The sequence below is a fragment of the Acartia tonsa genome, chromosome 6 (genome assembly GCF_053477335.1).
Source record: "Acartia tonsa isolate MP-2025a chromosome 6, ASM5347733v1, whole genome shotgun sequence".
NCBI lineage: Eukaryota > Metazoa > Arthropoda > Copepoda > Calanoida > Acartiidae > Acartia > Acartia tonsa.
In genome coordinates this window covers 16,435,008-16,458,932 of record NC_137265.1, presented here as the reverse complement: position 1 = coordinate 16,458,932, position 23,925 = coordinate 16,435,008, and the positions used below count along the sequence as shown (strand labels likewise).

Below are 23,925 nucleotides of genomic sequence, written 5' to 3'. Positions count from 1 at the left end.
ACTTTTTATTATGATGCTTAAGAGCTTCACTACTTAAATATGTTGTCATCCTTTTTTAAAAGCGAAGCTTTTCTATCATTTGGGTCGGTCCGTACGTCCGTCCGTCACACACTAATAGACTTTTTTCCGTTAATTTAGGCCTGTTAGAATTGTTCTGTCGATCTCAAACTTTGCATGGTGATTCCTTTTTTAACAATAAATTTTTATGTGATCTAATCATCCAATTGATCTGATTTTTAGTATGTTGATTCCTGGGACAAGAAAATATAATGTTATAAGAAAAGCAACTATATAATCAAGTCCTAAAAATGTAAGTATGTCCTAAAAAAGTATTGTGTATTCAAGTTGTTTTGCAACAAATTTACTTACAATTTTATATAGTTTCATGCATTAATATTCTGCTTAGTCAGTTATGACACTCTACAAGTCTTAATGTACATTTGTCCTTCCATTTTAGAGCTTCGCTTTTATGTATGTTGTCATCCTTGTTAAATTTGAGTGTCTGTTAAACAAAAAGCTCACAATGACAGTGCAGGTACTAGACAATAGACATGAATACAATAATACAATTAAAGATGTCTATGTTTTTTTGCAATGAGGGGAGGGGTAGGGAGTTAACTAGGCGATATAGATTAGGTCATGTAAGGAACTTGGAAGCCCCGCAGGGTTAGGACTATTTGCAGGTTAGGTATACGAAACACCTACCCTTATTTCCAATTTATTTCAAAAAGGGTAAATTAAAATTTCTTAAGTTTGGTCTAAATGACTAATATTATTAAATTAATATTAATAACCATCATTTCTGTGTATTTTATTCAAATTATTGAAATTAATAGTTCTTGCTTGCTTTTTACCCTCCTCCCATAGACATCCTTGAATACGATACAAAGAAAAGGTTAAAACTAAAAGACATGCATGGTTACAGGGAGAGATCAATGGAACTAAAAAAATTATTAATTCATAGAGTTCTGAATTTGCTAAAACATATATAATTGATAAAGTTTGGTTATGTAAAGTATATAATGTGTGATAATGTTTTATGCTTAATTTTTCATATTGAGGAATATGTTTTTTTTTAACCATTGACCTCTCCCTATATCCCCGATAATCACGAAACAAATGTTCAGCAGACAGGGTAGGTGGATTCTCTTGATGTTACACTTATTTTCTAAAAAATAACAATTTTCAAAAATGTTTTTAGGTTTTATTTTTGGTCGGCTAGAATCTCAAAGGATAATTCATAATTGACGTTAAATCTATGTAAATCCTCCAATAATAATTATTAAAATTACCCCTCTTCTAGATCAAAATCAGTTGAAAATTGTTAGTTGATATAACCAAATTGATATTTTTAATGCCAACGAATGAAGGATAAACATGATTTTAAAACTTTAAGACTGGACTGGTAGAATTTACGGGCCTTATATTCCCTCCCTTGACCTTTTCGATAGATGTGTCTTTTTATTTTTAAGGTTCAGCTTCTCTGTTTCTAGTTTATTTTAATGGACTGTCTTTCTTTATCCTAAAGTTGTCCATCTTTATGTCTGTTATGTCAATAAGTATGTCTGTTTAATAATTAATTTGTAGATCTGTCTATATGTCTAATTTGTTAATGTTTTTAACTCTAACTATTTTTTTCCTTTCGATTATCTATCTCATGCTGCACAGTTATGGAATCTCAACGACAAAGATTTTTTTATCCAATCTTGACAAGTGAGGTATTTTTGGAAAGAGGAATATATATAGAAAACGCCTATGAAAATTAGAAAATCCGCAGAAATCATATTTGCAAGTTATTTGCAAAAATCTGCAATGCTAATTTGCAAAATTAATTTCATGCCTTAAATGACTTATTTAGAAAAAATCTTTTTATGAAATGTGTTTATTTATAAGTTTAGAACATACTTAGGGCAAAAAAAAATTTCTTTAGTGTTACTTTTTTCACCTTATATATGAAAAAAGCAGTTTCTCACATTTTATGATAAAAAAAGGTATAGGAACAAAAAATATGATTTTTCTTGATGTAAACACAATAATTGGCATAAAATCTATCATCCTAAATGTAAAAATCAGGTATAGAATCCTTTTTAGAGCAAAAATAGTGCAAAAAGTAACCAAGACATTTTTGCAAAGTATGAAAATCTGAAGAAAATAGTTCTTTTTGCTTTTGATATACATATCAGATAAATGTATATAAAATTAGTGCTTAAAAACTATAAAACATGTTATAAGTTTTTTCAACACTGTCATTGATTAAATTGCACTTTTAGGTTTAAGAATTACCAAAGTAGTGCATACAAACTCGTTTTATGATGTAATTAAACAAAATAAATGCCAAAAAAACCAACTACAAAATGGTCTACTGCATTATGAAAAACGCCTAATTGTTGATTTGAATTTATTTTGTTTAATAACTTAATAAAAAGAGTTTTTATGTGCTACTTTGGTAATAAGTAAACCTAAAAGTGCATTTTAATCAATGATAGGATTGAAAAAGTTATAACTTGTTTTATAGTTTTTGATCACTAATTTTATATACATTTATCTGATATGTATATCAAAAGCAAAAAGAACTATTTTCTTCAGATTTTCATACTTTGCAAAAATGTCTTGGTTACTTTTTGCACTATTTTTGCTCTAAAAAGGATTCTATATCTGATTTTTACATTTAGGATGATAGATTTTATGCCAATTATTGTGTTTACATCAAGAAAAAACATATTTTTTGTTCCTATACCTTTTTTTATCATAAAATGTGAGAAACTGCATTTTTCATATATAAGGTGAAAAAAGTAACACTAAAGAAATTTTTTTTGCCTTAATTATGTTCTAAACTTATAAATAAACACATTTCATAAAAAGATTTCTTTTTAAATAAGTCATTTAAGGCATGAAATTAATTTTGCAAATTAACATTGCAGATTTTTGCAAATAACTTGCAAATATGATTTCTGCGGATTTTCTAATTTTCATAGGCGTTTTCTATATATATTCCTCTTTCCAAAAATACCTCACTTGTCAAGATTGGATAAAAAAATCTTTGTCGTCGAGATTCCATAACTGTGGCTGTTAATCCATCTTTTTTGGTTTGTAATTTGCATTGTTAGTGTTGACACATTGTTTCCAAATTAGGTTAAAAATGAACCTGTCAGTATTTTAAACCCTGATATCAATGGTATTTTGTACACACACCTTTTAGTAATATCCCTTTAATTATATGTACCCAACCCAGTTATCTTAAAGGATAAGGTAATGGTGAAAAACCAAATTAAGAATTTTGCAGAAAAAATAATTTGTTTAAAAGTTTGAACACTGAGAGTTTGAACCAACCGTATGAAAATATTTTAAGCCAACAAATGGGAAAGCATCTTTATAAAAGTTTGGGTACCACTTAGTTTTCAATGCAATGGCCCCTTCTTCCCCTCATATATCAAGGTAAATCAAACCTCCTCTTGAAATGATTAAAACCTGCCCACAGTTAGAGATTTTAATGAACACAACATAGAATCTGAGATTTAGGGATATTACCAACCTTGCTGACTGCTGCATTGGCTGACGAGGTCCTGTGTAATCCACCCGACATTGTAGTTGAGGTTGACGAGCGTTTACTCGAACTGCGCCGAAAGGAGGCTCGCCCACTTGGACTAGGACTTCGAGACTTGGAATATATAATCTTGAAAAAGAAAAGAATATCAATTTTGATAATAATTTTCCCGTATGTAAATTAAAATTATTGAAAAAGTTTGGACACCGCCAAATTTAATCAAAAAAGGACAATGAGGTTTCAAGCAAAATAATGAGAGAAAGTAGTAATAAAACTTTAGGGACAAGCAATATTTATATGTCTCTGACCCCCAATCCTCCCTGTCTTTTTTACAAGAAAAAAAATATTAACTTTTGGTTAGTCTTTTTACCAACTTTTTTTGTTTCCTCTAAGCGATTTCTAAGGAATGGGACAATGGATGATAATTGAATTTTTTCTCCATTATTTGGATAAACTTTATTAATTTGCCCATCTGACTACTAGAAGACGACGTGTTACATTTCTTACAATGTATTTCTTCTTACCTCCCTTCTTGCTCTTCTTTCCACGGGAGGAGTAATTGAGGGGGCAGGGGGTGGAGCGGGTAGTTGTTGATTATTGCCCCCACCCATAAAGGAGTGGGGTGCTTGCAGTTGTCCCCCACCTGCCCCTAGAACTATCTTAACCCCAGTCTCTACGTCCCCCTCATCTATGAAAAAAAACACTACGATTTTGTTTTTTAGTAGCCAAGCTACTCTACAATTATAAATGTGAGTCAGTGGTCTGTCAATATTGCTATGAGAGACATGGTATTTATTCCTTGGCTTCTGTAAGAGACACAAAGCTAAAGTATATTTAAAAATCACTACTGACCAATCATCATCTCCCATAGAGAAAATAATAAAAGAGAGGAATCGAGGTATTTGAAGGACTAAAATAGGCAGTGGGCCTAGAGGCCTATATTGAGCAATTGCCGCGCTGAATTTTTAATGTTATTCCACCACTTTTCAAAATGGGAATATCTTAAAATTAAATGTAATTTCAAGACAATTATAGTTGCTGTTTGAAGCATACATCTGATTTTTATAGGATGATATAGAAATATTTTGAATTATCATTCATTCTGATGAAATCTAATAAAGAATATAAAATTAATATTATTAATTTTTCATGACTTTGCTACTGACTTTAATCATAACACTCATTATTAGCTTATAAGATTTATATTGCATTCTATCTAACTTTTATTTCTTAATAAATAAACGTTTTTACAAATTTAATATGAACATTTGATTGTATATTATAATAATCAGTTTTCCAGTGCCATCTAGCTTTGGATATAGAACTAGAATATCAAAGCGTTCATCAATTTTTATTTTGCCTGTATTTTTCTTGTTTTGGATTTTTGTCACTAAAGGGCCAAACCCTGAGGGGTAAATAACATCACTTGAAAATGTTAAAAATATTGTAAAAACGAGTATTGTCTTAGAAAGAACATAGATAGCATTACAGATTATTCACTTATTTAGATTATTCAGTTATGAAATTTTTTATTTAATATTTAGCCTTAGTTTTAATGTATGTCTTTGAAGTAGACAACTAGCGAACCTGGTGGCTGAGAGCTAAACTATTAATTTTTTATTAGTAAACATTTTAAAGTTTTATCATGTTAATTAGATTTAATATTACATTTAGGCTAATTTGAAAAAAATTAATTTTTGATCATAAAAGGTGAACCCTCCTATTTTTAAACTAGGTGAAACATACTTTTCTGCTGCACTAAGACCGCCCTCGGCTGTTTGTTTTTTAAGATTCTAAATCAAATTGTATTTTAAATATTTTCTAAAAATTTTTTTAAAAACATAATAAATTACAGAAAAATAATAATAATTAATAAGATAAAATTTTTTTTATTTTTTTTTTACATATATAGAATAGGTTATGATTAAGATGCAAAATGCCGCGGACGGTTTAGATAAATAGCAGACAAATTATTTTACTAGGGGGGAAGTAATATTTTACAATGAAATTGGGGTGAGTATTCATTCTCTTATCCTTTTTACTTATGTCATCTCCTCTATAAGTATTTGGGCTGTCGTTCAGTCTGTAATGCTTTAGGGTACATGGAATTTATTTGTTTCTATTTGGTTCTCCTTTTGTGATATATCATATAGCGTTCCTTTGAATGTTAGTCAAGCAACTCTATGATTATCAAAAACAAAATCGTTAAATGTTCCTATTAGCTTTATAGAATCTGTTGCTTGCAGGCCACCTGCGTTAAGGATTAAGGGATAAGTGTTTTGTAGAGAAGATGCGTTACAGGACTACAAATATAAAATCAAACCTAGCCCTACTTTTTCTATCTGGTTGATTTGACTGGGTCGTTTTGTTATAAAAAAAAACAAACATTAAAAGTAAAGCTTGGGCCATAAAATCACTTCCATTTTTTACTGTTTTAAAAAAGGAATCAAAGTTAAAAAAAAATCTTAAAATAGCATATATTGAATTTTATAAATAAACTATAAATACTTAATTCAAGTTAGATAAACAATTTTCTTACATTTTGTACAGGTAAACACAAACTCCCAATTATTCAGCAGCTGTACTTTTAAATGAATAAAATCTATGTGTGCTCTTACTCATGCCTAAAAAGGAATAACATCCTTACAGGACTCTGCTAGTACTTATTTAACCTAAACTAACCTAATCTAAGCATTATAAGTACGTTTTTTCATCAAAAGTGGTCCATTTGCATCTGGGGGATTTGCAAATTTGTTTTATGAATCCCTTTACCATTCCTGAGATATTTTGTGTATCTCCATTGTTCCCATCACCTTCTTGTTGGTGAGATAAAGTTATCTCTGGTTCTTTTGTCTCAACATAAATCTTTTTAATTATACAAGCAAAGATGGCAGCATCCATAAAAGGGGAGGTTAGATAATAAAAAAAGAATACAAAAAACTACTAATATATATACAGGGTGTTTTGTTTTAACCCTTTACAGTCGGGCCCCTTGCCGCACCTTAATCGGTCGGGGGGGGGGGGGGGGGGGACGCCCCCCCTAATTATCTCGGTTCCTATTAGAGCTAGAGGGCAAGTCCCCTGTTTGATAATGAATTTCCGACCTTTTATAAGTCTAAGTCAATTTTCGCTTCCTTCACCCTTTTATTTAACAACCTTTGTTTTTAGGTCTTTTTTTTTTTAAATTTCAAACGGCTGTAATTTTCTTATTTTTGAAGCTAGAAGAAAAATTTTTTCCTAGAAAATGTTTATTTTTATGTAAATTTTACATTAGAAATATCAAAATATAAATTTCAGCGGCCGCAGCTGTACTTGGCAGCTGCCAGCCGCCGCAGTCGGCGGTCGGCGGGAAAATGGCGGCGGATCTTCATGAAATTTTAATACGTTATGTAGACATGTAAGAAAAGCTTAAGTTTAAAATTTGAAGTATCTAAGTCAAAAATTGCGGCCACAGGAGCCTTTTAAAGATTTCTGGAGACCTGGAGGATCAGGACCTGCAGGATCATACCTGGAACCTGAAAGTGACTTGAACACCTGTATTTCATATAAGGATGTACTACTAGAGAATTTTTTAGTATTTTGGTATGATAAAATGCTTTGTTTTAGTCAAAAAAATATTTTTGCTCTTTACCTGGATGACCCTGCCAGGTTTGCTGGCATCCTGTGCCCGCCAGGATGGAGATATTCAAAAAATTCCAGCTCTCAGTTGTGTGTCATACCCATACTTAAAAAGTCAAGCAGTTTGGGCTCTTTATCTTTCACACACAGAAAATGAGAAAAAACCGGATGGGGGGGCGTTCAACGCCCCCCCCCCCCCGACCGTTAAGGGTTAATGGAACAATAATATTGCTTAACATAACCCACTTACCATTGACGGACCTTAATTAAATCTAAAAAAACATAATGTTTTCCTTTGTTAAAGTGTACCTAATGGTCACAGGAATCAACATGCCATGATTTAAACATGTTAAAATAAATTATAAGAGCTATCCGTTTGAAGGACGTACAAATCAACGTACGGATCAACCCTAAAAATAGAAATGATCTCAAAAAATGAAAAAATGCCCTATGAAAAGAAGGGAACAGAAAGAAAATAAGGACAAGTTGTAAAACAGGGAAATGTAATAACACATCTATTTACAGCTAGAGACAGATATTAGACATAGAAACTTATTAGAGTTGCTTTGCTACCAAACAAATACAACATACCTTTCCCGTGGCAAAGCACCATTTTCCAGTTGCCTTGGCATTAAGCAACAAGCTGATGCCAATAACAAGGACAAGTAGGGTGCCAATACTCAGAGCCAATATAATATGCGCTACAGATGAGCTCTCTAGGTCCAGTGGGTCTTCAGTACTAAATATATAAATGTAATAATTCGTAACAGGGTCCACGGGGTGGGGCCATACAGTTATTTAACCCTTACCCCCCCTATTGTTTACTCTATTACTAAATAGATGTATTATAAACCAAAACAATATAAATGGATAATGATATGCCTATGAATTAAACAATATCGTATTAACAAATTATAATAAACAAAATTACCCCTAATGTAGATTAAACTGAATTATGTAAAAATATGGATACTATTAATTGTAAGTGTGAAACTCAAACATAATTTTTTCTATGTCCTCTAAGGTTTAAAGCAAACGGATGATTAAAAGAGTTTTTAAATAGATTAATGTATTATGTGTAGATATATTAACTTTACCTGACATTTAGATAAATTTGATAATCTCGGGAACCAGCCGCTGTTTGGATTCTAAAAACAAAAATTAAGGAACAATAATTGTTTAGAGAAAGCTTGGTATTTTTTTTTACAAAGACAAGATATAGGTATAGATAATTTACTAAAAAACAAAGTATGACAGACAGGGGTCGGCAGCCTTAAGGCTAAAAGTAAGAGGTTGTTTGTCTATGCGTTTTTGTGTCTATCTTTAGCGAATGATTTTGTAAACAGCTAAACCGATATTGTTCTTCTATACAGTGAAGCTTATTATAGATCAAGGGAAAGTTTTTAACTATTTTGGGAAGGGTTCCATCATCCTCCTAAGCGAAATCGCCCAAAGAAGAAAATAAATCCCTATAATAAACAACTAATATTGAAAGAGGATTGATGTAGCCGCTAGGAAAATAAAGTTAGAAAAAAGAAGCTTTTAGAACACATTTTATAACAAACAATATTTGCACAAACATCTATTACCTTATGTATTGATTAATTTCCTTATCTGTTGGGCTCACACAACTAAAATAAACAGTAATAAATCAATGATTACAGAGTAGCTAATCAATACTACAAATAGATATTAAGGGTAGGTCCGTAAATCCGTCTGTACGTAAAGCATAGCTTTCATCCTTAATTTAGCCCCCTTAAATTAGTAATCTACATTTGTTATTGTTCATATGTCTTTCAATATAATTTGTTTTAATGAATATTATCATCCTTGTTTTAAATGAATCCATCTATAACAATTTTTTATACCTGATTGTTACAGTAATGTTTACTAAATCCTCCTTCAGTACTTGTAAAGATATTTTATAGTTCTCATTTCCATCTGTACCCATCATCTAAACATGATAAACTAAATTGTACTATAATTAAACTAGTGCCCAAAATTTTGTTAAACACCTTTGGTTCTTTGTTGACATAAAGACTCTGAGTACGTTTTTGATTGGTTGGTTCTAACTGGCAGTATCCAGTTTTTGGAGAGCCAACTATTTTAAACTACAGTATGCTTTTGAAAATTTTGAATCTGTATATCAGTTAGTTGCGTCTGTTTTCTAGGCTAATGCAGTCTCCTCCCTCTTTCTAGGAACACAAAATGCGTGACATATTAGTGTCTTACCTGAAAAGAGGTAGATGAATTAGGACCAACGAAATGCCATGAGATGTCTGCCAGGGTTGGTACTGGAAGTGACCTGAATACACAACATTTTTTTTTATTTTTAGGTGCCAAACAGATATACAGAACAACATCCTACCTATTCTTTTTTAGAACAATCTGAAGCATGTCAAAATTAAAATAATGCTACTCTTTAATGCTACACAAACTAATGTAAATTTGACCTTCTTGTAAATTAAAGTGCCAAACACAGCTTTAATTGAAAAAAAAATAATTCCAAAAGTAGAATTTACCTAACAACAAAGCTTATTTCTGCTGTCTCATTTACCAACACCTCTGCCTGAAAATTATACTATCATTATCATGCAATTCATTAGTCTAATATAAGTAATATTTTATTTTTCAGAAGGAAGGACACTGTAGAAAATTTAATTAAATTGTATAGGACTTCAATAAAATACGTAATTTATTTATTTTGCTTTTAACAAGCAAGCCATTACTAGTAATTTTATATTATTTATTTATATGAACTGTTTGCTTAGAGTGTTATTAATTCAACAGTTGGTCTCCACACTTGCAAACAAGAATTACAAAATGGACAAAGAATCAATTTTCAAAATAGTGGTAATACTTATATCCACAATAATATTTTTTCTTCAGCTTAACCATAGCCTGGAGAAATTGGCAAATCCTCCACTTGCAGATGTTTCTTTAACTACTGCACTTTCAACTATTGACCCTTTACCACTTATAACAGTCTGCCCTCTAAATCAGATAAATGAGGGCAAAGTTCAAGAATTTGGTTATAGAAAAACAAGCTACTTTCTCAAAGGTGTTAAGAACATTGGGGAGAAAGAACAACTCTCTTGGGGTGATGATCTTAACAAAACCTTTGATGAAATGCTGGATTTAGTTCTAGATGTATCCACACAAAATCATACTGGTTTGCATGTCAATGAGTTGGAGGAAAGTAGTAGAATTATAGATAAGTATTACTTACTTACTTATGCCTTGGGTAGCCCTATGATGGGCATAGGCTACGGACAAGGTCTCTCCAATTCTTCTTTTCCTTTGCTAAGGCAACAGCATCACTCCATTCCATCTTCAAATCAATCATCTCTTTCTCCAACTCTCTCCTCCAGGTGTTCCTTGGCCTTCCTGGTTTCCTTTTCCCCTGGTGGGGATTAAAGTGTAAGGCCTGCCTAGTAATATCTTGGGGACTTTTTCTTAGGGTATGTCCTAACCATCTCCATTTTCTTTGCTTTATCACTGATCTTATATAATTCATGTCACTTCTCAGAAGCAAATCTTTATTTGATATGATGTTAGGCCAGAAGATTTTATGAATCCTTCTCAGGCATTTGTTGATGAAAGTCTGGAGCTTAGTCTCATGGGTTTTATTTAGAAACCATGTTTCAGCTCCATAGAGCAGAACAGACATGACATTTGAGTTAAAAAGTCTTAACTTTGTGCGAACAGAGATGGTTCTTGAGTTCCAGATATTGTTTAGGCAAGCAAAAGCTGATCTAGCTTTACATATTCTAGCCTTAACATCTGCATTTGTTCCACCATATTCATCAATTTTACTGCCTAAGTATTCAAATGTGCTAACATCTTCCAAATTAATGTCGCCAATCTTTATTGGTTCTTGAGATGTGGCATTTATTCTAAGGATTTTAGTTTTGGGAACATTTATATTTAATCCAATTTTCTTGGAAGTTTCTGCAATCCTATTCGTCTTTCTCTGCATTTGATGTCTGGTTGTAGAGAGTAAACCAATATCATCTGCATAGTCCAGATCATTAAGATGATCAGTAACGGTCCACTGAATACCATCTCTTGCTTCACACTGTCTCATGATCCAGTCTATAGCAAGGAGAAAGAGAAAAGGGGAAAGGAGACATCCTTGTCTGACCCCAGTTTTAATAACAAACAGATCAGACAGTTTCCCCTTGAACATCACTTTACCACCACCATCTTCGTACATAGATTTGATAATGTTGATGATCTTGATTGGGATGCCATAGTGTCTCAAGATCTTCCACAGTGATGTTCTGTCCAGTGAGTCAAATGCTTTTTTGTAATCTATAAAGTTTACAAAAAGCTGAGAGTTCCATTCCTTAGATTGTTCTATTATTATTCTAAGTGTTGTAATTTGATCAATTGTTGATCTATTTGATCTAAAACCAGCTTGATTTGGTCTAAGCTTTTCATCAACTTTAGTTTTGATCCTGCTTAGAATAATTCTGCTTAGAATTTTGCCGGGAACTGATAAAAGCATGATTCCTCTATGATTTCCACATTGAGTCAAATCTCCTTTTTTTGGTAAAATGGTGATGTGACCATTTTTCCAGTCCTCGGGACAAATCTCATTATTCCAGATTTTGTGTATGAGGGGTAAAAAGGACTTGGCTGAGAGTTCTATGTCGGCTTTTAATACTTCAGCAGGAATATTGTCAGGACCAGCAGCTTTGTTATTCTTGAGAGTCTTTAACGCTTTCTTGATTTCTTGCAGGCTAGGGGGCTCAGTGAGAATATCAAGTGTATCTTCAGAAGGTGGGATATCAACTTCTTCTTCAGAAGAGGGTACCCACAAATTAAAGATGAAATTTTATATTGAAATATGGGGCTATTGCTGGGAACTGGAAGAATATGACATAAAAAATGCCCTTGAGTTCTATTTCAAACCAATCAGAGAATTTAGAATCTACATCACTGACAAAAGTCTGAAAACTTTTTACAGATTTCATGGAAAATCATTAAGAGGTCAAAGCATTTTGACAAATGCAGAGAACCGCCATTGGTATGAGATTGACATAGAGAAAATGTCTCATTTTGATCCAAACAACCCTGACCATTGTGTAGACTACAAGGACAATATGTTTGCAAGATGTGTTGATGAACAGGTTCAAAGTACTGTAAAGCAACATTTAGGTTGCAATATTCCCTGGATGTCTGCTTCTAGCCAATGCTCACAGGTTGTTAATGTTACAGATATTGAAGCATATATGAATATTGTTAACCCTTTTGTTTATGGTGATGACATTCTAGTTGATGATATGAGTACCCATCCCTGTAATTTAACAATATTTACAGCAAGACTCAGAAAAACCTACCCAGATTTCGGCAATTCAATCAAGATCAGCTTTGCAAAAGAAGTTCCCCATACTGAGAAAATTGTGACCTATGATTTTTCTAATTTTCTGGTTGACATTGGTAAGTTTCAAAAGAAGTTGTATCAACTTTTTTGCTTTTTATTTAAGATAGCTAGCCAGTCCTTTCAGTAAGTTGTAGATGTAAAATTTTTCATAGAATTCAGATATGCAATCGGTTTTTTTGTAGACCTCTTATTTTTTAAGTAATTTAAGTTTTTTAAAAAAATAATTAAGTCGGTTTTAAGGTACTAAAACGCAACAAAATAAAAGAAGAAAACAGCCAGTATAAACAAAAATAGTAAGATCTTTAATTTGACACCTTACTTTTAAAATTCTGTTGAGTAATTGTTGAAAAAATCTATTTTTTTAACCTCGGTTTAATCAAAACATTAAACCTAAATATTTTCTCATACAGACATAAAAAATATGGGTTCATATATACCATTAGAATGAGAAAAATAATATGAATCCATTGTAAGCAAAATTGAAAAAGTTTAAAAAAATTGTAATAAAAAATAGAAAAAATAAAAAAGTTATTTTAAGAATTGTAACTACTAAACTAGCCAATCACAAATCGCAAAAATTGACGAATCGGGAAGCTTAATCTATAAAATTAACCTATATAATTGCCAGAAAAAAAGGAGAACATTCATACAATATATACAATAGATACTACAAAAAATAGTGATATTAAAGAACATGTAAAGAATGAAAAATTATGAACAAATATGCATCAGTCTGTTTATAAACTTCAAAACAATGAAGTTAAAAATACATTATTGTTTCTTGTGTTTAAAAAATATCTGCTACATTGCATTGTCTTTTGTTTAGGTTTTTTTCAGGTTTGGTTTAAGCTAACCCTTTAAAGCCGAAAATTATGATTCTTAAAATAAACTTATTTTTTTTATTATAGTTTTATAAAACTTTTTCAATTTTGCTTAGAATAGATTCGTAATATTTTTCTGATTCTAAAGGTATATATGAACCCATGTTTTTTATGTCTGTTTGAGAAAATATTTAGGTCTAAAGTTTTTATTAAACCGAGGTTAAAAAAATAGATTTTTTCAATAATTACTCAACAGAATTTTAAAAGTAAGGTGTCAAATTAAAGATCTTACTATTTTTGTTCATACTGGCCATTTTCTTCTTTTATTTTGTTGCGTTTTAGTACCTTAAAACCGACTTAATTATTTTTTTAAAAAACTTAAATTACTTAAAAAATAAGAGGTCTACAAAAAAACCGATTGCATATCTGAATTCTATGAAAAATTTTACATCTACTACTTACTGAAAGGACCGGCTAGCTATCTTAAATAAAAAGCAAAAAAGTTGATACAACTTCTTTTCATTACTATTATGATCTAGCAATAATGTTGTGATGAGTTAGGAAATTGAATTAATTTTGAGATTGTTTACTTTAATTCTTTTCTGTTTCATAATAATATGTAAAGTATTAGAGAGTTTTAAGTGCACTTGTCTTGGTACTTCGTCTGATTAAAATTCAAATTTTTACTCTTGAAATGTTTAAGCATTGAATCATAAAAGAACTAAAACTAGTCAAAATAACATATTGGGACATGTCATTTTCCAGGTAGCCAACTTGGATTCTGGTTTGGACTATCCCTGCTTGGCATGACTGATCTTGGTCTCCATGCTTTTCACATCATCAGGAATATTCAGTGGACAACTCTAGCCCATAAACTTGCCAAATAATTACATTAAAATCTATTTCTGATTTTTTGTTAACCCTTACAGATCGGGCCCCAATTCCCACCTTAATAGATCGGGGGGGTCATATTGACCCCCCCCCCCTCTATCTCGGCTTCTGTTACAGATAAAGACGTAAAATTTTTTTCTGGTGGTTCATGTGTATTTTTAGAGAAAATTACTTTTTCTAGTCATAGCAGTCAGGCCGCTCCTTAGCCGCTTTTTAGCGGCCAGCCGCTAAATTTTAAAACAGCTGTAGAGCGGCCAATTTTGCAGCTAGGATTACAAAATTTTAGGACGAAATTTTATTTTTCATAACAAAAAAAATACTTTTTCTGATCATCGCCGAAAAACGGCAAATAACGGAAACCGCCATTTTCGGCGGTTACGGCGGTAAAACGGCAGTTGGCGGCACCAATTAATATTTTTATCTGTTTACTGTTGCTCAAGGATTTACCAAAAAAATATTATAGGTCTCTAGCTGTAATAGAAGCCACAATATTCATGATAAATGTCTGTAGTAAAAGCCGGACAAAAATCGGTCATAAAGTCGGTCAGGGTGCGGTCAAACGGTCATAACACCACTTTTCTCATAAGGTCAGTATTCACCAAAAAAAATTTAGGTTTCTACCTTATACACAAAAGTCATAATGTAGAAATTAAGATTTATTTAGAATTTTTTTTTAATTTTTGTGCTACCCAACCGACTTTGACCGGACACCACGACCGACACAGACCAGATATCCTAATAAAATCAACTCTTGCCGACGTATAATTACTAAACTTAAAAAGTCATGAAGTCACAACTCTCTATCTCACCTACAAAAAAAATGACATTGAAAAAACTAGAGGGGGGGGGGTCAATATGACCCCCCCCCCCCCCCCCCGATCTGTAAGGGTTAAAACTTGTCATCTTTAATTTTATCTTATTACCTTAAAACCCAATCTGTGTGAAAATGCACTTCGACTCATTGAGATTATTAAATCAGTAGCACAAACTTACTAATTATTGACATAGATATTCAAACCAGTTGATAAATTTTTTAATCATCTTTAAATGATGTAAATTTGTGAATAAATAAAAAAAATATTTTATAATTGATCTTAATTCATTGATCATTGTAGACTGTAAGGTTCTCTTTAATTAAAAACAAACAACTACTAGATAGTCGTTCTCTCAATAAAGAGGTTAGACTTCAATATTTCAGGAAGCTGTTCTATCCCATGATACAGGGAAACAAAATATATAGAATAAATGTTAAATTACTTTATTGCTAAGCAATATTGTTTGTCTCATTAACAATTAGAATCAGAATACTAGTTAGTTCATACAAAACATTTAGAATGTGAAATAAAATTTAAGTCAAATAGAAATTTCAATAAGTTGTTCTAATATAATTTCATGTCCACCATAACTTTTTAGATGTCATGTAAGTTACCTTACAATATTGAAATTGTATTTCATCACAATGATTTCAGATCTAACATATAGTGCATACCTTTAATGGATGAGTTGGTGGCTGTGGAGGAAATATTACAGTTGAGGTGAGAGCAGCATCATGGCGTAGCACATCATACCCAATATCTTGTTCTAAGGTGCACCATACCTCTAGAATAATAAATAGGTATATACATAGATTTTCTTAGTTCTAATTTTTATTGTTAACCAAAATCAATCACTAAGATATATTCAGTTACTGATTTAGTTAGACAGATAGAAAGTAGATTTAATCCTATATTTTATTCTAATATAGTCATACTTTATTTACAGATTTATTATGGGTCAAAATACTTAATAATTTTCCAAATATTCTTTCAACCAACCCTTTGATTGTATCATTCTTGTCTTTAGTGTGCTTGTTAATGAGTTGTACCTTTTTTCGGTAAAAAGTATCAGCCCTTCTTTGCCGTAGCAGCATAATATGAAATTTATATGAATTTAATCATACAATCGTTTTGAAATTGAAAGAAAATTCCCAGAGTCTATCTTGTTTTACCTATACTTCCAGCTTCTTGTAGTTCAGGTGTAAACTGAAAAATATTGACTCTTTTTCCTTGTCTGTCTGTTGCCTCTTCAAGATATCTAGATTAATTGATGATTGGTGTTTAGAAGAAGATTTCCTATATATTATTATCTGTCCCTTTTAAAAAGTTTGTGCAAAAAATATAGTCAGAACAATTCATTTAAGTTATTGATTATATTGTGTACACATTTTTGTACAAAATTGCAGTTATTTTTCCAGTTGAATTGTACAATAATTCAGCAATAATTCAAATTCACTTGATAAAACATTTCTTGGGAAAATTGTATTGTCAAAAAGTTTTTTGCATGTTTCATTATAATGAACTATATGTGACTAAATTGTCTGCTAGAAATTTTTTAAGATTTGCATGGATTTGTATTAGATTGACCAACTAAGGTTATAATACTATTATTAGTTTTAAAATGTAAAATAAGTTATGTATGATATTAAACTTAGAAGATAAACAGGGAAAAGGGTCAGAAAATGTTTTTTTGTTTTAATGAAGCTATACATTTACAAACCTTGTATTATTTTCAGACTTGACAAATGATTTGATAACTGGTGGTGGATTTGTACTATCAGCTGTACATTGTACAACATAAGGCTCCCCAACTATCATACTAAATAAACAATGATTTATGTTCAAAGTAGTTCAATTGAGAATTTAATTTTGTCTTTATTTCATTCTTATACCCTATGTATATGTGATTTTATTAGATGGTAAAATTTTTCCAATATGGCTTTAAAGCCGATTAATATCCGCTGGATTAGAACTGGTTTTCGGCAATACTAAAAATCATATAGAGCATTGTATTACAGACAATTTTCCCTGAAAATTAAATAAAAATAATATAATTAATACCAGTTTTGTCTGTAGCTTCCACCCATCAGGGCTAAAAAGCTAGTTTTAATCTTATTTTTTTTTCCATTTTATTGACTGCAGAAAGATATCTACATATAATACGATGTGATAAATAAAATTATTTTATCCAAACATAAGAAAAAGAAAATTAATATTAATACCCACAAAATTATGCATATTGTTTTTGTAATGAAAAGGCTTTGCAAGTGTAACTGTTCAACAATTGCAAAGCTTGTTTAAAACTAACCTGTAAGGTAGCTTTGTCATTGAAACTTTAGCAGGATAAGCTATTGAGATTTTTTCCTCACATTTCACAAATTCTTGCTAAACATAATATCAAAATTAAATATGAATATTATTTATATTAGATTCCTGCCATATTTTCAGTAGCATTAATTACCTTATTGTTTAATACTTATTAATCTAATAAATATAAAAATACTTTAATTTGGGCAATAGGAATAAAGTGCAGAAACAACCAGAACACATTATTGTTTAGAAAGTGTACAAATCATGGAAAAAGGTCAAGTTATTACTTCATTTTATCTAATATGATAATAAATAGTTTAATTTTAAAGGGTAAGCTTTCAAGAAATAGTCAAAAAATGTGTCATTTATATTTTTAGATAAGTATTATGTAAAAATTTATAAACATAAATTATATGCTAGGAAATCCTTATAAATATTATTGTGTCTGACCATTAAAGGGTATTAAATTTATTGCCTATATTTTATATACATTAATTTGTTACCTCTTCTGAATTACCAAGGAGAATATTAAGTGACCAGACCCCTGCTTTACTATCAGTCATATTTCTCACTTCTAGAACACAATCATCCAGCCATCTACTTCCACTAAAATATAAAATATGGAATGAAATTTGCGACTTATTAGAAAATGGTTTACCGTAAAAGATCGGGACATTAGACACTGCGAATTTTAAAAGAAAAAAAGTTGACCCTCAAAATTTCACCTTAAAGTGATACTTTTCTAATAGTTTATAGTCCACTAACTCATAAGCAGTAAGAATTCAAATCAATTAAGTCCCTTCTAACGAGATATTGGCAACTTTTTGCACACATTTTTGAAAACGGCAATTATTTCCTTTATTTGAAGTTTTGGATAATAACATTTTCATAAAAGTTTTCAGTAATAATCATTTAAGATCAATTGTTGAGAAAAAATAACTGAAAAAATGTGTTTCCATGCAAAATAAGCTTAAAATCTAATGATTTTAAATATTTGCGATTTAATGGTAAAAAAGAATATTTTTTTCTTTTTGATAGCCTGAATATGTTTAATTTTGTTTTTTTATATAATCTATTCTTTGAATAGACATGCATATTCTTGCAGATTTTTTAAAAAATTTAAAAAATCAAAAATCGAAATTAATCAAAATTTATCTATAGCCTTTGAAAAATACTTTTGATATTTTTAACCTATATAATCAATAAAATCAATGAAAAATAAAAAAGTTTTATAAAACAAACTTTTGGAAAAGGTTTAAGATAACTTCATAAAATTAGCATTTAAGTAGGATATTTTTCTTGTCTATTTTAAAAATGCAAATTAAACATAGTTAACGAATATTTAATTAGCAAGAATAGTAATAGAATATTTCAATAACTACTTAAACCTTTTTGTGGCTATGTTATTTATTTAAACAGAAAATCTATTTTGTCAGAATTATAAAAATAATGAAATATTTTCAAACAAGCTTGCAAAATAAATGTAATTTTATCAAACTTCCTCGCAGTTTTTAGAAGATATTGTTGTAAAATATTAATTATTAAAATAAAATCTTTAATTTACAATGTTTAAAACACCTAAAAGTAAATTCTAAGCGAAATTAGATTTATTCTCTAGATTTAGAGTAGCTGCGCTACTTAAAAAAACATCTAGTATTGAAACCTACAGCTGATCAAAAATCAATAGTCATAAATTGGTGGTTTACAGATATCTAAACATATATATACACCTTACAGATTTATTTTTAAGATGGAATGTAAAGTATATTATACGAGATGTCATTTAATCAAATTTTAAACAAAATAATTTTCATTAATTCATTAACAAAAAATAATGTTATAAATTTAAACTCACAAAGAGACTATTGTGTATTTTATTATTATGTTCTTTCTGCAAACTGATTCAAAACAAACTTTTTCTTTCATTCAAGTCAGGGATGAGTTTAGTACCAAAAAAAATAAAACAAGTTGAAATACTTTTAATTTAATTTGATATTATTGTATAATATTTTCTTTTATAAATAATTTAAGAAATATATTTATAAAATATTTACCTGTCATAAAGACGACATATAAAAACAACATCCTTATAAGGAAATTAAAATCTATTTTCAAAATTTTCAAATTCATTTTATGCTTAAGAAGGGACGAGAAGGAATTGAAATTCAACATTAACTTGTTATTTTGCTTGTATATTTATCATATTTATTTACAGTTTATTGGTAAAGTTTGGTAATACTTTATTTCGAGTCTATCATGCAGTGTAGACAAACCATAATAAATTGCTTATTAAATACGACCCCCCCCCCCCCCCCCTCCTCTTCAATCTTGTATAATAGCTAAAGGTCTAAAAATCTCTATGGGCTTTTTATTCATCATAAAGTTATTCTGTCAATAAATGTTATGAGTAGGTTCCTTGGCCCCTTTATTTAGAAACCTTTATTTAGGTCCTTGTTTTAATTAGAAACTTAAAGTGGCTATCAAATCTTTATTTGTCATACTAGGAACGTTAAAATGGCAATAAATTCTTATTCTTTATTGTACAAAAATGGATTTTACACAGAAATAAATTCTTGTTATTGAAAATTGACTAATATAGTTTTGATGAATAAGGTTTGTAATAATAAAGAGTTTAACTAAATTGACAGACAGACAGACATTAAGTTCATTAGTATCGAAACTGTAATGGATAGATTTCGAATCATATTCGTACTCGTAAATATACCAAGAGTCATATTTACCTAATTTGACAAATAGTTTGTTGTATTACAGAAGCCGATGGCCCCGAAGAACATTCTTCTACTCCCTCCCGGCTCCAACTATGAAAAAATAAAAACATAAATGCACATCAATTTTAGAAGATTTTTAGTAGCGAAGCTACTCTATAATTCACTATGTCCGTCCGTCCGTCAGTCCGTCCGTAACGCTATGGGGGAAATGGGATTTACTCAGCTCCTATAAAAGATAGAATGCTGAAATTTTTTTACAACATTCCCATCATTAAGGAGCACAATTGACTATAAAACATCATTGGCGGTCGGACCGCTTTTTAGCAGGTTTTAGGCTATTTTTAAATTTTTCACATTTTTCACCATATTTTCAGTGTTTATGGTCCGATTTTCAAAATTTTTTCAGTTATAGATATCAAAATTAAATTTCCCATCGTTAAAAGAAACATCCATGAAGGCCAGACTGCCTTTTTAGCAGGTTTTATGCTATTTTCATATTTTTCACAATTTTCTCCATAAATTCAGTGTTTATGGCCTGATTTTCAAAATTTTTTCAATTATAGATATCAAAATTAAATTTCCCGTCTTTGAAAGAAAACAAACATGACGGTCAGACTGCCTTTTTAGCAGGTTTTAGGCTATTTTTATATTTTTCACATTTTTCTCCTTATCTTCAGTGTATATGGTCCATTTTTCCTAATTCTTTTAAATTAAGGATATAAAGATTAAATTTTCTGTTGTTTTAAGAAAACAACCATGGCGGCCAGGCTGCCTTTAATCAGGTTTTTGGCTATTTTGATATGTTTTACATATTTTCCCATATCTTTGTTTTTTTATCCAATTTTCAAACTTTTTTGGGATATCAGTATCAAAATAAATTTTCCCATTGTTATGAGCATCTTTTATGTAATTTACTTTGACTATCGTCATCATACATAATAAAACAAGGTTTCGTGTTTATTTTATCCAATAAATCTATTCTTGATTTTAATAAATACCCTTTTAATCTACTTGTACGTATTCCAATCTACGATTTTTTGTGCTTCGCTACTTATGGATGTTGTCATCCTTGTTCATACATAAGTTGGAGGATTTTTTATTAATATATTTAAAATAATTCAGTTGCAATTTATAAGACTTGTTAATAAACAAATCTGTCAAAAAAGCATTTAAAAATATAAAGTAAAAAATAAAAAGAATAGCATAATTTTATCACTTGATTCAACATGTTTAAAATAGACTTACGGAATTTTTTTATGATGATCATATAGTTGCTACGCTTTCTAAACTGTTACAAAATCTTCATAAAAAATCGGTAGGACAAATAAGGGGTGTATTGGGGGGTGTAAACAATTTTGACAAAACTCTGCGTACGCCACTGATTCTAAGTATAAGAGCTCTCCACTATGAACGGATGGACATTCTTAAATATAAAAAGCTTTGCTTTAAATAAAAACTTTTGGAAGTTAAACCATATAAAACAAGCAATTTTTGTTATTAACCCGACTTTTCTGCTTAAATGAATATAGAAAATGTAGAAATTATAAGTATGCATATGGCAGGTGAAAATTGTCGTCCCCATTTATTGGCCAGTACGTTCCTCGAGTAGGAGGGAAGGGGATTTGGCAAATAGATGGATGGAGGGTATTGTTATATTAGCCAGCTGTAAGAAAAATTTTATCAGAGTAGGCGAGAGAATCTCTCACAATATCCACGTATTCTACATCAATTTCTACTCACGTGCAGAAGGACCAGGCCCTTCTTGAGCAGGGCTTAAACTGATGGGTGCTCCCGTACGTCACGTACACTAATTTTTCATCAGATTGTACATTATTTTGTACGTTTCCAGCTACTGTACTTAGGACTCCTATAGTTTGATATAATTTAGATTTATGAAAATCAATGGTGGTCCTTTCATATTGCATTCAGAAAAAAAATGATCTTTTCTATGAATTATTTTTTTATAAAACTTATTTTAGTTCAAGTACATGGTAAAAAAAAGCCCAGTAGAAATAGTACCCTGTTGTAGAAAGAGCCACACACGGCAAGAAATAAGTTTTTTTTTCTATAATAATAAAAGGATGGCAAGGCTCGGCTGTACGTATTTTTCACCAAGCCCTGATAACGCAAAATATGTCAATTTAAAAAAAAATATATATAAAACAAGGATGACAACATCCATAAAAGCGAAGCATTGAAACGGTAGGACAAACGGACATTAACACTTGTATAGTGTCAGAACTGAATAATCATAATATAAATGTATAAGAGTCAAAGCAAAATTGTGAGTAATTTTTTTTTAAAAACGCTTGATTCAGGATAATGTTTATGGACATACTAACATTTTTAGGATCTGATTATAGAGTTGCTTCGCTCATTACATTATACTTTGTATTCCCAGGAATCAATATACCAAAAATCAGACCAATCGGATTATAAGATCACATAAAAATTTGTTGTTAAAAAAGTAAAAAAATCAACATGTTTAAAATGGACGTACGGACATTTTGGTCATGATTATAGAGTTGCTACGCTTTCTAAATCGTGCCCAACTACTACAGGAATCATCATGCAAAGTTTGAAATCGATAGGACAATTTTAACATGCCTAAATTAATGAATAAAAGCTATCTATCTCGGACGGACGGACGGACGGACGTACGGACGGACGTACGGACGGACGGACGGACCGACCCTAATTATAGAAAAGCTTCGCTTTTAAAAACACTTAAATAATTTGAATTTACTGTCGTATAGTAAATTATTTCAGTTAAGGTCTCGGGAACCACCATGGTTTTATGCTATTTTGTTTTTAAATTTACGTCTTTAAATTGTTTTGGCTATTTAAAATAAATTAAATTAACTAACCAACTACACGTTTTAGTTTGCTATTAAAATGTGATTATAAATTATTTGTAAATTATATTTCAAATGCCTGAGTATATAAAACACTGCACAAATAACCATAAAAGTCCATTTTCTTTCATTTTAAATAACAATAATTTTAATAATATTTTAACAGTTTTTTGGGGTCCGAGCAGAGATAAAAAGTTATCGTCTGTTATTCATGATACTAATTAAAGGTTGATAACATGACTAATAACGAATCACAACGAATAATTCTTTGAAACTGATATTAGTAGTTTGAATTATCAGGGACACATAAGGGATAAGACAATTGATATATATCCTCAATGATAATAAACAAAAAAAAACAGCAAATTAAGATTATTGGTTGAAAAGTTAGAACTAATGAATATGATAACGAGATAATAAAACTTTGGGTCCCAGTATAATTTTCCGTCCCATGTCCCCTCCCTCCCTGTGAATTACATAGGTGCTGAAAGATAAGACTATTTGTTATAGTTTAACTATACCTTTGTTTGTTTAGTGTTAATCAAGGAGGGAGGGAACATTGAACTCAAAGTTATAATGGTGCCCAAAGTTTTATGGAAACATCTCTTATTCGTAAGCTTGAAAAGTTAGGGACTTTTATTAAATTTTTGGGGATTTAAAAACTGTTAGCATCAAAACTTTTTCAACAATAATTTAAATCTAAATGAACCTCCATTGTCTTATCTCTTAAGTTCTCTGGTATTAATGCATGTAAGTCATATAAAATTATACATATATGTAGTTTAGGGTTCGACCCCACATATAATTATATGAGATATTGAAACAATGGTGCATGAAAGTACCTTAAAACCAACATTTTTATTGATAATAGTTATTTCTCGCATCGTATTATAAACGGCTTTCCGTGGATATAGAATGTACAATTATGCGAATAAAACTAATTTTTTTAGCCC

General features: G+C 30.4%; 1 protein-coding gene and 1 long non-coding RNA gene across 2 annotated transcripts; both read right to left on the bottom strand.

The window, feature by feature from the left end:
* Positions 1 to 1,056: 1,056 nt before the first annotated feature.
* Positions 1,057 to 4,235, bottom strand: LOC145321980 (uncharacterized). Its single transcript, XR_013880471.1, has 3 exons — positions 4,069 to 4,235; positions 3,533 to 3,673; positions 1,057 to 1,168 (listed from the first exon to the last, which is right to left on the bottom strand). It is a non-coding gene; the product is annotated as an uncharacterized LOC145321980 (long non-coding RNA).
* Positions 4,097 to 23,245, bottom strand: LOC145321979 (uncharacterized). Its single transcript, XM_080163702.1, has 17 exons — positions 23,052 to 23,245; positions 21,858 to 21,984; positions 20,130 to 20,207; positions 17,892 to 17,994; positions 17,387 to 17,463; positions 16,799 to 16,897; positions 16,251 to 16,336; positions 15,753 to 15,862; positions 9,685 to 9,731; positions 9,395 to 9,467; positions 9,031 to 9,116; positions 8,752 to 8,793; positions 8,260 to 8,310; positions 7,754 to 7,901; positions 6,317 to 6,397; positions 5,764 to 5,795; positions 4,097 to 4,236 (listed from the first exon to the last, which is right to left on the bottom strand). Exons 1-16 carry the CDS (start codon positions 23,101 to 23,103, stop codon positions 5,769 to 5,771), a joined length of 1,287 nt encoding a protein of 428 aa, XP_080019828.1. The 5' UTR covers positions 23,104 to 23,245; the 3' UTR covers positions 4,097 to 4,236; positions 5,764 to 5,768.
* Positions 23,246 to 23,925: the final 680 nt, after the last annotated feature.